This window comes from Balaenoptera ricei, chromosome 18 (genome assembly GCF_028023285.1).
Source record: "Balaenoptera ricei isolate mBalRic1 chromosome 18, mBalRic1.hap2, whole genome shotgun sequence".
Lineage (NCBI taxonomy): Eukaryota > Metazoa > Chordata > Mammalia > Artiodactyla > Balaenopteridae > Balaenoptera > Balaenoptera ricei.
Genome location: NC_082656.1, coordinates 286,126 through 299,031, shown reverse-complemented (window position 1 = coordinate 299,031; position 12,906 = coordinate 286,126). Strand labels below are relative to the sequence as shown.

At 36.7% G+C, this 12,906-nt stretch overlaps 1 protein-coding gene across 13 annotated transcripts in view; it reads right to left on the bottom strand.

Moving 5' to 3' along the window:
• RNF17 (ring finger protein 17) overlaps positions 1–12,906 on the bottom strand; it is a 129,863-nt gene that overhangs the window by 22,042 nt on the left and 94,915 nt on the right. For all 13 annotated transcript variants that reach the window (XM_059903443.1, XM_059903447.1, XM_059903444.1 and 10 more), the window contains 2 exons: positions 11,258–11,547; positions 9,793–9,956 (listed from right to left, as the gene is read on the bottom strand). In XM_059903443.1, coding sequence (XP_059759426.1) covers positions 9,793–9,956; positions 11,258–11,547 — 454 coding nt within the window. The remainder of the gene's footprint in view (positions 1–9,792; positions 9,957–11,257; positions 11,548–12,906) is intronic.

The window sequence follows — 12,906 nt, the reverse complement described above, 5'->3', positions numbered from 1 at the left end:
AGACAAAGAAAAATTACTGAAAGCAGCAAGGGAAAAATGACAAATAACATACAAGGGAACTCCCATAAGGTTAACAGCTGATTTCTCAGCAGAAACTCTACAAGCCAGAAGGGAGTGGCATGATATACTTAAAGTGATGAAAGGGAAGAACTTACAACCAAGATTACTCTATCTGGCAAGGATCTCATTTAGATTTGATGGAGAAATCAAAAGCTTTACAGACAAGCAAAATCTAAGAGAATTCAGCACCACCAAACCAGCTCTACAACAAATGCTAAAGGAACTTCTCTAAGTGGGAAACACAAGAGAAGAAAAGGACCTAGAAAAAGAAACCCAAAACAATTAAGAAAATGGTCATAGGAACATACATATCGATAATTACCTTAAACATGAATGGATTAAATGCTCCAACCAAAAGACACAGGCTTGCTGAATGGATACAAAAACAAGACCCATATATATGCTGTCTACAAGAGACCCACTTCAGACCTAGGGATACATACAGACTAAAAGCGAGGGGATGGAAAAAGATATTCCATGCAAATGGAAATCAAAAGAAAGCTGGAGTAGCTATTCTCATATCAGATAAAATAGACTTTAAAATAAAGAATGTTACAAGAGACAAGGAAGGACACTACATAATGATCAAGGGCTCAATCCAAGAAGATATAACAATTATAAATATATATGCACCCAACATAGGAGCACCTCAATACATAAGGCAACTGCTAACAGCTATAAAAGAGGAAATTGACAGTAACACAATAACAGTGGGGGACTTTAACACCTCACTTACACCAATGGACAGATCATCCAAAATGAAAATAAGTAAGGAACCAGAAGCTTTAAATGACACAATAGACCAGATAGATTTAATTGATATTTATAGGACATTCCATCCAAAAACAGCAGATTACACTTTCTTCTCAAGTGCGCATGGAACGTTCTCCAGGATAGATCACATCTTGGGTCACAAATCAAGCCTCAGTAAATTTAAGAAAATTGAAAGCATATCAAGTATCTTTTCTGACTACAACGCTATGAGATTAGAAATGAATTACAGGGAAAAAAAATGTAAAAAACACACACACATGGAGGCTAAACAATACATTACTAAATAACCAAGAGATCACTGAAGAAATCAAAGAGGAAATCAAAAAATACCTAGAGACAAATGACAATGAAAACACGACGATCCAAAACCTATGGGATGCAGCAAAAGCAGTTCTAAGAGGGAAGTTTATAGCTATACAAGCCTACCTAAAGAAACAAGAAAAATCTCAAGTAAACAATCTAACCTTACACCTAAAGGAACTAGAGGAAGAAGAACAAACAAAACCCAAAGTTAGCACAAGGAAAGAAATCATAAATATCAGAGCAGAAATAAATGAAATAGAAACAAAGAAAACAATAGCAAAGATCAATAAAACTAAAAGCTGGTTCTTTGAGAAGATAAACAAAATTGATAAGCCATTAGCCAGACTCATCAAGAAAAAGAGGGAGAGGACTCAAATCAATAAAATAAGAAATGAAAAAGGAGAAGTTACAACAGACACTGCAGAAATACAAAGCATCCTAAGAGACTACTACAAGCAACTCTATGCCAATAAAATGGACAACCTGGAAGAAATGGACAAATTCTTGGAAAGGTAAAACCTTCCAAGACTGAACCAGGAAGAAACAGAAAACATGAACAGACCAATCACAAGTAATGAAATTGAAACTGTGATTAAAAATCTTCCAACAAACAAAAGTCCAGGACCAGATGGCTTCACAGGTGAATTCTATCAAACAGTTAGAGAAGAGCTAACACCCATCCTTCTCAAACTCTTCCAAAAAGTTGCAGAGGCAGGAACACTCCCAAACTCATTCTATGAGGCCACCATCACCCTGATACCAAAACCAGACAAAGATACTACCAAAAAAGAAAATTACAGACCAATATCACTGATGAATATAGACGCAAAAATCCTCAACGAAATACTAGCAAACAGAATCCAACAACACATTAAAAGGATCATAAACCACGATCAAGTGGGATTTATCCAGGGATGCAAGGATTCTTCAATATACGCAAATCAATCAATGTGATACACCATATTAACAAACTGAAGAAGAAAAACCATATGATCATCTCAGTAGATGCAGAAAAAGCTTTTGACAAAATTCAACACCCATTTATGATAAAAACTCTCCAGAAAGTGGGCATAGAGGGAACCTACCTCAACATAATAAAGGCCATATGTTACAAACCCACAGCAAACATCATTCTCAATGGTGAAAAACTGAAAGCATTTCCTCTAAGATCAGGAAGGAGACAAGGATGTCCACTCTCACGGCTATTATTCAACATAGTTTTGGAAGTCCTAGCCACGGCAATCAGAGAAGAAAAAGAGATAAGAGGAATACAAATGGGAAAAGAAGAAGTAAAACTGTCACTGTTTGCAGATGACATGATACTATACACAGAGAATCCTAAAAATGCCACCAGAAAACTGCTAGAGCTAATCAATGAATTTGGTAAAGTTGCAGGATACAAAATTAATGCACAGAAATCTCTTGCATTCCTATACACTAATGATGAAAAATCTGAAAGAGAAATTATGGAAACACTCCCATTTACCGCTGCAACAAAAAGAATAAAATACCTAGGAATAAACCTACCTAGGGAGACAAAAGACCTGTATGCAGAAAACTGTAAGACACTGATGAAAGAAATTAAAGATGATACCAACAGATGGAGAGATATACCATGTTCTTGGATTGGAAGAATCAATATTGTGAAAATGACTATACTACCCAAAGCAATCTACAGATTCAATGCAATCCCTATCAAATTACCAATGGCATTTTTTACGGAACTAGAACAAATCATCTCAAAATTTGTATGGAGACACAAAAGACCCCGAGTAGCCAAAGCAGTCTTGAGGGAAAAAAATGGAGCTGGAGGAATCAGACTCCCTGACTTCAGACTATACTACAAAGCTACAGTAATCAAGACAATATGGTACTGGCACAAAAACAGAAACATAGATCAATGGAACAAGATAGAAAGCCCAGAGATTAACCCACGCACCTATGGTCAACTAATCTATGACAAAGGAGGCAAAGATATACAATGAAGAAAAGACAGTCTCTTCAATAAGTGGTGCTGGGAAAACTGGACAGCTACATGTAAAACAATGAAATTAGAATACTCCTTAACACCATACACAAAAATAAACTCAAAATGGATTTGAGACCTAAATGTAAGACCGGACACTATAAAACTCTTAGAGGAAAACATAGGAAGAACACTCTTTGACATAAGTCACAGCAAGATCTTTTTTGATCCACCTCCTAGAGTAATGGAAATAAAAACAAAAATAAACAAATGAGACCTAATGAAACTTCAAAGCTTTTTGCACAGCAAAGGAAACCATAAACAAGACGAAAAGACAACCCTCAGAATGGGAGAAAATATTTGCAAACGAATCAACGGACAAAGGATTAATCTCCAAAATATATAAACAGCTCATGCAGCTCAGTATTAAGGAAACAAACAACCCAACCCAAAAATGGGCAGAAGACCTAAATAGACATTTCTCCAAGGAAGACATACAGATGGCCAAGAAGCACATGAAAAGATGCTCAACATCACTAATTATTAAAGAAATGCAAATCAAAACTACAATGAGGTATCACCTCACACCAGTTAGAATGGGCATCATCAGAAAATCTACAAACAACAAATGCTGGAGAGGGTGTGGAGAAAAGGGAACCCTCTTGCACTGTTGGTGGGAATGTAAATTGATACAGCCACTATGGAGAACAATATGGAGGTTCCTTAAAAAACTAAAAATAGAACTACCATATGACCCAGCAATCCCACTACTGGGCATATACCCAGAGAAAACCGTAATTCAAAAAGACACATGCACCCCAATGTTCATTGCAGCACTATTTACAATAGCCAGGTCATGGAAGCAACCTAAATGCCCATCGACAGACGAATGGATAAAGAAGATGTGGTACATATATACAATGGAATATTACTCAGCCATAAAAAGAAACGAAATTGAGTCATTTGTTGAGATGTGGATGGATCTAGAGACTGTCATACAGAGTGAAGTAAGTCAGAAAGAGAAAAACAAATATCGTATATTAACGCATGTATGTGGAACCTAGAAAAATGGTACAGATGAACCGGTTTGCAGGGCAGAAGTTGAGACACAGATGTAGAGAACAAATGTATGGACACCAAGGGGGGAATACCGCGGTGGGGTGGGGATGGTGGTGTGCTGAATTGGGCGATTGGGATTGACGTGTATACACTGATGTGTAATAAATTGATGACTGATTAAAAAAAATTTTTTTTTTTCATGTGATGAGAACGTTTAACATCTACTCTTTTAGCACCTCTCACATGTACATGATTATTAATTATAGTTGCCATGCTGCACAGCATATCTCCATGAATTATTTATTTTAGAGTTGGAACTTTGTACTTTTTAACGCCCTTCACCCATTTTTCCCATCCTGCCTCTGACAATCACCAATCTGTTCTCTATATCTCAATTTTTGTTGTTTATTTTTTAGATCCCACACAAAGGGAGATCATTAGGTATTTGTCTTTCTCTGTCTGACTTATTTCACTTAGCATAATGCCTTCAAGGTCTGTGCCATCCATGTTTTCACAAATCACAAGATTTCCTTTTTTATGACTGAATAACATTCCATTATATACACACACACACACACACACACACACACACACACAATTTCTTTATCCATTCATCCATTAATGGACACTTAGGTTGCTTCCGTATTTTGGCTATTGTAAATAATGCTGCAATGAACATGGGGGAGCATATTATCTTTTCAAGTTAGTGTTCTTGTTTTCTTTAGATAAACACCCAGATGTGGAATAACTTGGTCATACAGTAGTTCTATTTTTAATTTTCTGAGGATCTTCCATAATGTTTTCCACAGTGGCTGCATCAATTCACCGTATCAACAGCATATGAGAGTTCTCTACGCTCCACATCCTCACCAACGCTTGTTACTGGTTGTCTTTTTGATAACAGCCGTCTAACAGGTATGAGGTGATATCTCACTGTGATTTTGATTTGCATTTCCCTGATGATTAGTGATGTTGAGCATCTCTGCGTGTGCCTGCTGGCCATTTGCATTTCCTCTTTGGAAAAACGTCTATTCAGTTCTTCTGCCCATTTTAAAATCAGGTTGTTTAATTTTTATTGGGGTATAGGTGATTTACAATGTTGTGTTAGTTTCAGGTTTTTTTTTGATGTTGAGTCGTATGAGCTGTTTATATTATAAACAGCTGTTTATATTATTTATATTGTATGAGCTGTTGAATATTAATCCCTTATCAGTCAGATTATTTGCAAATATTTTCTCCCATTCAGTAGATTGTTTTGTCAATGGTTTCCTTCTCTGTGCAAAAGCAGGGTGGGGGGTCTACTCTTCATTGCGGTGCGCAGGCTTCTCATTGCGGTGGCTTCTCTTGTTGCGGAGCACGGGTTCTAGGTAAGTGGGCTTCAGTAGTTGTGGCTTGCAGGCTCAGCAGTTGTGGCTCGCAGGCTCTAGAGCACAGGCTCAGTAGTTGTGGCGCATGGGCTTAGTTGCTCCACGGCACGTGGGATCTTCCCAGACCAGGGCTTGAACCCGTGTACCCTGCATTGGCAGGCAGATTCTTAACCACTGTGCCACCAGGGTAGCCCCTATTTTTGCTTTTATTTCCCTTTGTTTTAGGAGACAGATCCAAAATATATTGCTGCAATTTACATCATAGTGTTCTGCCTATGTTTTCCTCTAGGAGTTTTATAGTATCCAGTCTTACATTTAGGTCTATAATCCACTGTGACTTTATTTTTGTACACGGTGTTAGGGAATGTTTTTAATTTCATTCTTTTACACGTAGCTCTCCAGTTTTCCCAGCACCACTTACAGAAGAGACTGTCTTTTCTCCAATGTATATTTTTGCCTCCTTTGTCACAGATTGACCTTAATTGGGTTTATTTCTGGGCTTGAGTTTCATGAGTTCTTTATATATTTTGGATATCAACCCCTTGTCAGATATATGATTTAGAAATATTTTCTTCCATTCAGTACGTTGCTTTTTCATTTTGTTGGTTTCCTTTGCTGTGCAGAAGCTTTTTAGTTCAATGTAGTCCACCTTGTTAATTTTCATTTTTGTTGCCTTTGCTTTTGGTGTCACATCCAAAAAATTATCACCAATACCTATGTATATCAAGGAACTTATTGGCTATGTTTTCTTCTAGGAGTTTTATGGCTTCAGGTCTTATGTTCAAGTCTTTATAATCTATTTTGAGTTAATTTTTGTGTACTGTTTAAGACAGTGGTCTACTTTCATTCTTTTGCATGTGGCTGTCCAGTTTTCCCAACACCATTTATTGAAGAGACTGTCCTATCCCTACTGTATATTCTTGGCTTTGTCATAAATTAATTGTTCACATGTGCGTAGGTTTATTTCTAGGCTGTCTATTCTATTCCATTGATCTATGCATCTTTTTTTTTATGCCAATATCATACTCTTTTGTAATTTTTTCTTGATAGCCAGACATGTACTGTGTAAAAGGAACTGCTATAAATGGGCCTTCAGTAATGTGGTAGGAAGGTGTGGCGGGAGGGGAAACGTTCTACAGTCTTATGATTACGTCTCCGTCTTTCATTGAGACTATGCTTTCAGACTGTGAACTTCACAAGTGTTTCTCAGTTTTTTGCTCTACTCCCTAAAGTGGGAAAGGATGATATAGTGAGCTGGAGTTGGGTCTTTTTCCAATGTAGAAAGCTAGAGTTAACTGGAATTGGGTAATTTCCTTTCCCCCAGGTTGATTAGGCTCTGATAATACCCCAGATGCTTAGGCCCTGCTTAACTACTGTCTCCTGAGTGCAGGCTTTATTAAGAAAAACAGAATGCTCCAGCATATTTCAAAATGGTTCCTTTTCTCCTTCCCCTGCTGGAAGCATCTCTGATATTTATGTGAGATCCTGGTCAAGCTCTTGGAGATAAATCTCGTAGAACTGTGTGGAACCTTCTGATGACTGGGTTCCCTGGAGTTTTTGCCTCTCAGAGTTGTCCACACTAAATTCCAGCAATTCTTGGGAATTCCCTGGCAGTCCAGTGGTTAAGACTCCAGGCTCTCACTGCCGAGGGCCCGGGTTCAACCCCCGGTTGGGGAACTAATAAGATCCCACAAGCCATGTGGTGTGGAAAAAAAAAAAAAAAATCCAGCAATTCTTCCATTAAAGTTCTGGTCGGAAAAAAAAAAAAAAAAAAGTTCTGGTCGTCAGTCTCTGCTCCCATAAGCTGTGACTCCCTATATTCACCTGACTCTCTAACTGTTGGGGCAGTGGTTTGCCCTTTGTACTCCCTCTCTTACCAATACAAGAAGAATAACAGATTTTTCAGTTTGTTCAGCTTTTTACTTGCTGTTAGGATGGTGTGGCAACTTCAAAGCTTCTTAAATGTGGATCCAGAAACTAGAAGTCCTCAACAGTCCATTTTTTAAAATGCTTTAATTTTGATAATTCAGTTTCTAAATTGTTTCAAGAATAAGGAATGTCAATAAGTTACTTCTGTTACCCCAATTTAATGAAATTAACATATCACTGTTTAATTGGGCTGTCTTGGCAGTCAGCATTAAAAAAATGAAATAGAATTGAATAAAAAATATCTGAGTACATTACAGGTAGTTAGGGTAAGTACAATTACACGTAATGTCTATTTCTTAATGTGGATCATAGGATAACCTTGAAAGATATCAGGTTAAGGAATGAAAAATTTATTGTGTATACTTGAAATGCACAGGAAAAAAATAAAAAATGATGATTAAAATATCAAAATACTCTCAAATTTAAAAAACAGAGATATTAGAAAGTATGAAAAAAATATACTTCACCACTATCTTATTTGGATCCTATATATGTAAAGATTATGAATTATAATAACTTAATGAAAATTGAATTTCAATTTACTTTTATATTAAAAAAGTTATCTGAACAATTCAAATGTATGTGAAAATACTCATTTGCATATAAACACATGAATCTGTTGAGTATCCATATACCTAAATACTAACCCAAAATTTGAAACCATCTTACTTCTATTAAAAACCTATGAAGGGCTTCCCTGGTGGCACAGTGGTTGAGAATCCGCCTGCCAACGCAGGGGACATGGGTTCAATCCCCGGTCTGGGAAGATCCCACATGCTGCAGAGCAACTAAGCCCCGTGCACTACAACTACTGAGCCTGTGCTCCAGAGCCCACGAGCCACAACTACTGAGCCCGCGTGCTGCAATTACTGAAGCCCACACGCCTAGAGCCTGTGTTCTGCAACTCAAGAGAAGCCACCACAGTAAGAAGCCACCACAGTAAGAAGCCCGCACACCTCAACAAAGAGTAGTCCCCACTCGCGGCAACTAGAGAAACCCCGTGTGCAGCAGCAAAGACCCAACACAGCCAAAAATAAATAAATTAAATAAATAAAATTTTTTTAAAAACCTATGAAAATAAATAAATGTATATGTATAACTAAATCACTTTGCTGTACACCTGAAGCTAACACAACATTGTAAATCAACTATACTGCAATAAAAAATTTTAAAAATAAAAATAAAAGCTACCTTCCAGGAAAAAAAAAAACCACCTTGTAAAGTCTGTATTCCAGCACAAAAAGCACAAGGCTTAGATCAGAAATTTTGGAATCAGATGCTTAGATATGAATTCCAGTACCACCACCCACTGACATGTTGACCTCGGGGACATCACTGAACATGAGTTTCAATTTTTTTACTGGTAAAATGGGAATAGTAATCTACATCTATGATAGTTGGAAACAAATAAGAAAATACGAACGGGCATATGTGAAAAAAGCTTAGAAACCTGAAGTGCTACGTTATTGTCAGATATCATCATCAAATAGATAATAATCTCCTGTGCAAGTATTAACAAAAGACTTTTCTTCGTAATTTTTCCACCCCTCCTAAAACCAAAATCTTCACAGGCTGAATGTCTCTTGATTTCATTGCTATACTTAAAGTACAATGTAAATGGAGGCATTTTCCATCTATATTTTTATATACACATATTTTCAAAGTACAGTTGACCCTTGAACAACACAGGTTTAAACTATGAGGGTCCACTTACACATGGATTTTTTCAGTAAAAACCTACTACAGCACTACACGATCGACAGCTGATTGAATCCGCGACACAGAACCGTGGACATGGAAGAATGATATAAATTATACTCAGGTCGGCTACACAGAGTGTCGGCTCCCCAGCCCTAGTGCTGTTCAAGGGTCAACTGTATGCAGCTCTTTCTGAAGATTTTAGATGAAACTCAAGTACTATTATTCTTAGTATTCTGGAAAGGGTAAATTAACCTTAATGTGAAAGGTTAAATTAAGGGGTCCCATAAACAAATTTACTAAGGAGATATAGAATATACTGGAAAATAAGTTGTTTTACTTAGCATCATGCACACAAATAAGGCTGCCAATTACAAATAAGTGGCACCATTAAAGTTTCAGTGGTAAAAATCCCTGTCTGGAAATATTTCTTTGTTATTCAGGTTAATAAATATACTTGAAAATAAAGAGGAATTCTAATTACAAATAAACATATAATGCATCTAAGTGATTCTCCTACATGAATGAACTCATTAAAAGATGTTTTAATCAAAATTTCATGTATTTGAACTTGAAAGACCTCTTAATGTTATAGCACTTAGCCTTAAGATAGTCACAAAAGAATTTCAGACTCACCCTGATAGTGCCGCCAATGACTTCCATTACTTTGCCTCGATACCACAAAGTATCTGATCCCCTTACTGCACAAGCTTCTCCCTTTCTCCAGAAATAAGGCTCCAAAAGACCAAGGCATTTTAAATTACTCTGAATTTCATTCATCATTTTTATTAGTTCAAATTCTGAAGAAATTATTAAAAATAGAAAGCATTTAGGAAAAATTCCCTACCATTTTCAAATGAAGTCATCATCAAACTTTAGTAACTTCATCACTTAGATAACATTAAAAGGAATTAAAAATCAGTCCCCACATAATAGAGCTTTAATAAAAATCTAATTTAGTCAATAGCTTCATTATGTTTCGAAACATACTACTGACTAACAACATGTAAATTATTATTCTGATCTATGGTTACAGACACAAGCATTATTTTGGAAGTGCAAGAATCATTAAAAGCTCTTTGTTATTTGATGCTTAGATACAGCATCGTGCTGCGGGTATAATATTAAAACTCTAATATTGCTACTTCCTGCTAATTGGCTCATTATTTCCACAGTAAATTTATATGCCCGTAACTGATGCCAGAGAGGGCAAGCTCTGGTGTCAGTTCCTATAACAGTTCTACTACTTTAGTTGCGAGCTCCTGGGCATAAGCCTCAGTCTGTTCCTCTGTAAACTGGGTGTAATAGTGCTAGCCCACATTATCAGTATTGCAGGGGATTGGAAGTAAGGCATCTGGCAACCAGTTCTAGCTATGATTATTTACACACGTCAAGCAAAGTTTCTGGATTAAGTACTGTTGCTAGAGGTCTGAAACACTACTCACTTCTAGAATAGCCAATTACACAGATTTAGTCTGGTTTTCAAATTAAAAAACAGTATTTAGCGGATCAACACATGAGACAAAAATTTCAACAAATTCGTAGCCCCCATACCCCTATCCGTAGGTGGACTTACTATGAAGCTAACGGAGCTTAAGTCCCGTGAAAGCTAGAGCTGCTGTGAGTCATCAAGTGTCCTGGACACACTCAGGTTGTAGAAAGGAACCGTTAGTACATAAGCTAAAGAGATCTCAGGAAGGACCTGAATCTCAAATGGCCCTGACTCTCCAGTCATTTGTTGTGACTTCTTTTCTCACTTTTAAACGAATATAAACGTTTGTATTCTTTTTTCTTAGAGAGCCTCCAAACTTGTAAAACTGGAACCTGTCCCCCCATGCTTATCTTAGGCCCAATGTTTATCCATTCCCAATGTCTCAATAAATGATTTTCATGTGCTAGGCATTGTGCAAAGCACTTTTCATGCATTATTTCATTTAAACCTCACAACAACTCAGTGAAAAAGAGGTTCAGAAGGTTAAATATCTGCCCAAGGAATTTCAATCCATGTGTATTTTACTAGAGATATTCCCTTGCAATTAAAATTCTCCAGTAGTAAAAGCGACCACTTTTACAGAATACTGCATAATGTGAAAGATCTTACCTGATAATTTAGGTACCACAAATATAGTTCCATCATCACCGATGCAGCTGACTACTGCCTCAAATACTTTCTCGTTAGGAATAGCTGGTGGTTTATAGCATCCAGTGGTTCTTGGTTCTAGAATTTTCTCCTTAAATTCAGACACCTTGTGTTCACTGAGAATATCAGCAGCTTTTTTGTCAGGGTCAGCGTTCATTTTAATACACTTAGTAACCACTGACTCTCCTTGTACCAGTGGGATTTCCAGAGACTTCTGGGATAATGAATGGCTGTTACCTAATTTATTAGGTCTGTAACATGCAAAAAAAAAGAATATATCTAACCATGAGCAAATAAAAAAATTCTGGGAAAACAATATAAAAAGAATCCTTCAAATATACTTGAAGGATTAGTCTAGTCTAATTAGTCTAGGATATCCTAGTCTAATTTGTTACATAAAAATGAGCATACTTTAAGTTATAATGAAAATTATGTTAAATTATGCATGAGCTTGATGATAATAAAGCAATATAATTTCACTTAAATGCATTAAATTACTATCCCATATTTACATGCTAGTCTCTCTTAAAATCTTCTATTAAGTATATCCCAAGTATCATACCATTAACTAGATGTTATTGGGAAATACAACAGCTTCAAGTTGATTCTAATTTAGCCCAAAGACAGATCACACATGTGGCAAGTTATCAACATTCATAAAGTAATACAAAGATAATGAGTTCCTTAAAAAATGTGGTTTTTCCATACTATTCAGATATTAAGTGTTAGTGGTAACATGCTATATTCATTCATAATTGCTTTACTTCCTGTTATTCCCTTCCAATTAAAAAACATGCCTATAAAAAACCCTAGAAGGAAATATTAACATTGTTTATGTTAGAAAAATTATGGCAGATTTTTGTTTCTTCCACTTTCCTGTATTTTCTTTCAAAAGGAAATGAGCACTGATAAGATAACAGCTGCATAATTCCTCAACTGACACTGCTCCCTCATCACCCCCAGCCTTGATGTAGTAGTTTTAGTGCCAGAAAAGTAGAAAACAACATTAAATTAGCGGCAGATATTGTTAGTTAACATAAACTTGCCCAGCATTTGTCACTTTAACATTTCTTTCAGCGGAGAACTGTGTTAGCCTCAAGCCAGTGAATGCAGGCCTAGATGCAGAGCCCGGCTGCCTGCCAAGGCCCGGGCGGTGACGTCAGCATCTACCACACCTGGCCAACTACCTCGGGTTCCGTGTTATTTCTGATCTCTCATTCTCCTTCCACTTCATCAAGATTGGGGTCCTGATCCAAGTAAGGTAAGGTATAATAATCTAAGATAAAAGAAGAGATCTGGCCATGTATGGTAGAAGGTGACCACTTGGAACATGTATCTGCGATTCTAATATACCTCTACCTCTAGAAGGAAAAAGATAAAAAGAGGAAACCAGGGCTACAGTTATATCCTGATCCTTCTCCCCTTGGACCAAAGGTATTTAAACCCCAAATTTAGTATCAGAAAGGATCTTTACATGTAAGTATTGTTCAATTACTTTTTTTGCTACTCATTTGCTACCTATATCACACAAATATATTTTGGTATATACCTACCAGAATTTCCAACATAAAGCTTAAACATTTCTGCCTAAGCAAATGAGGCCAAAGGGT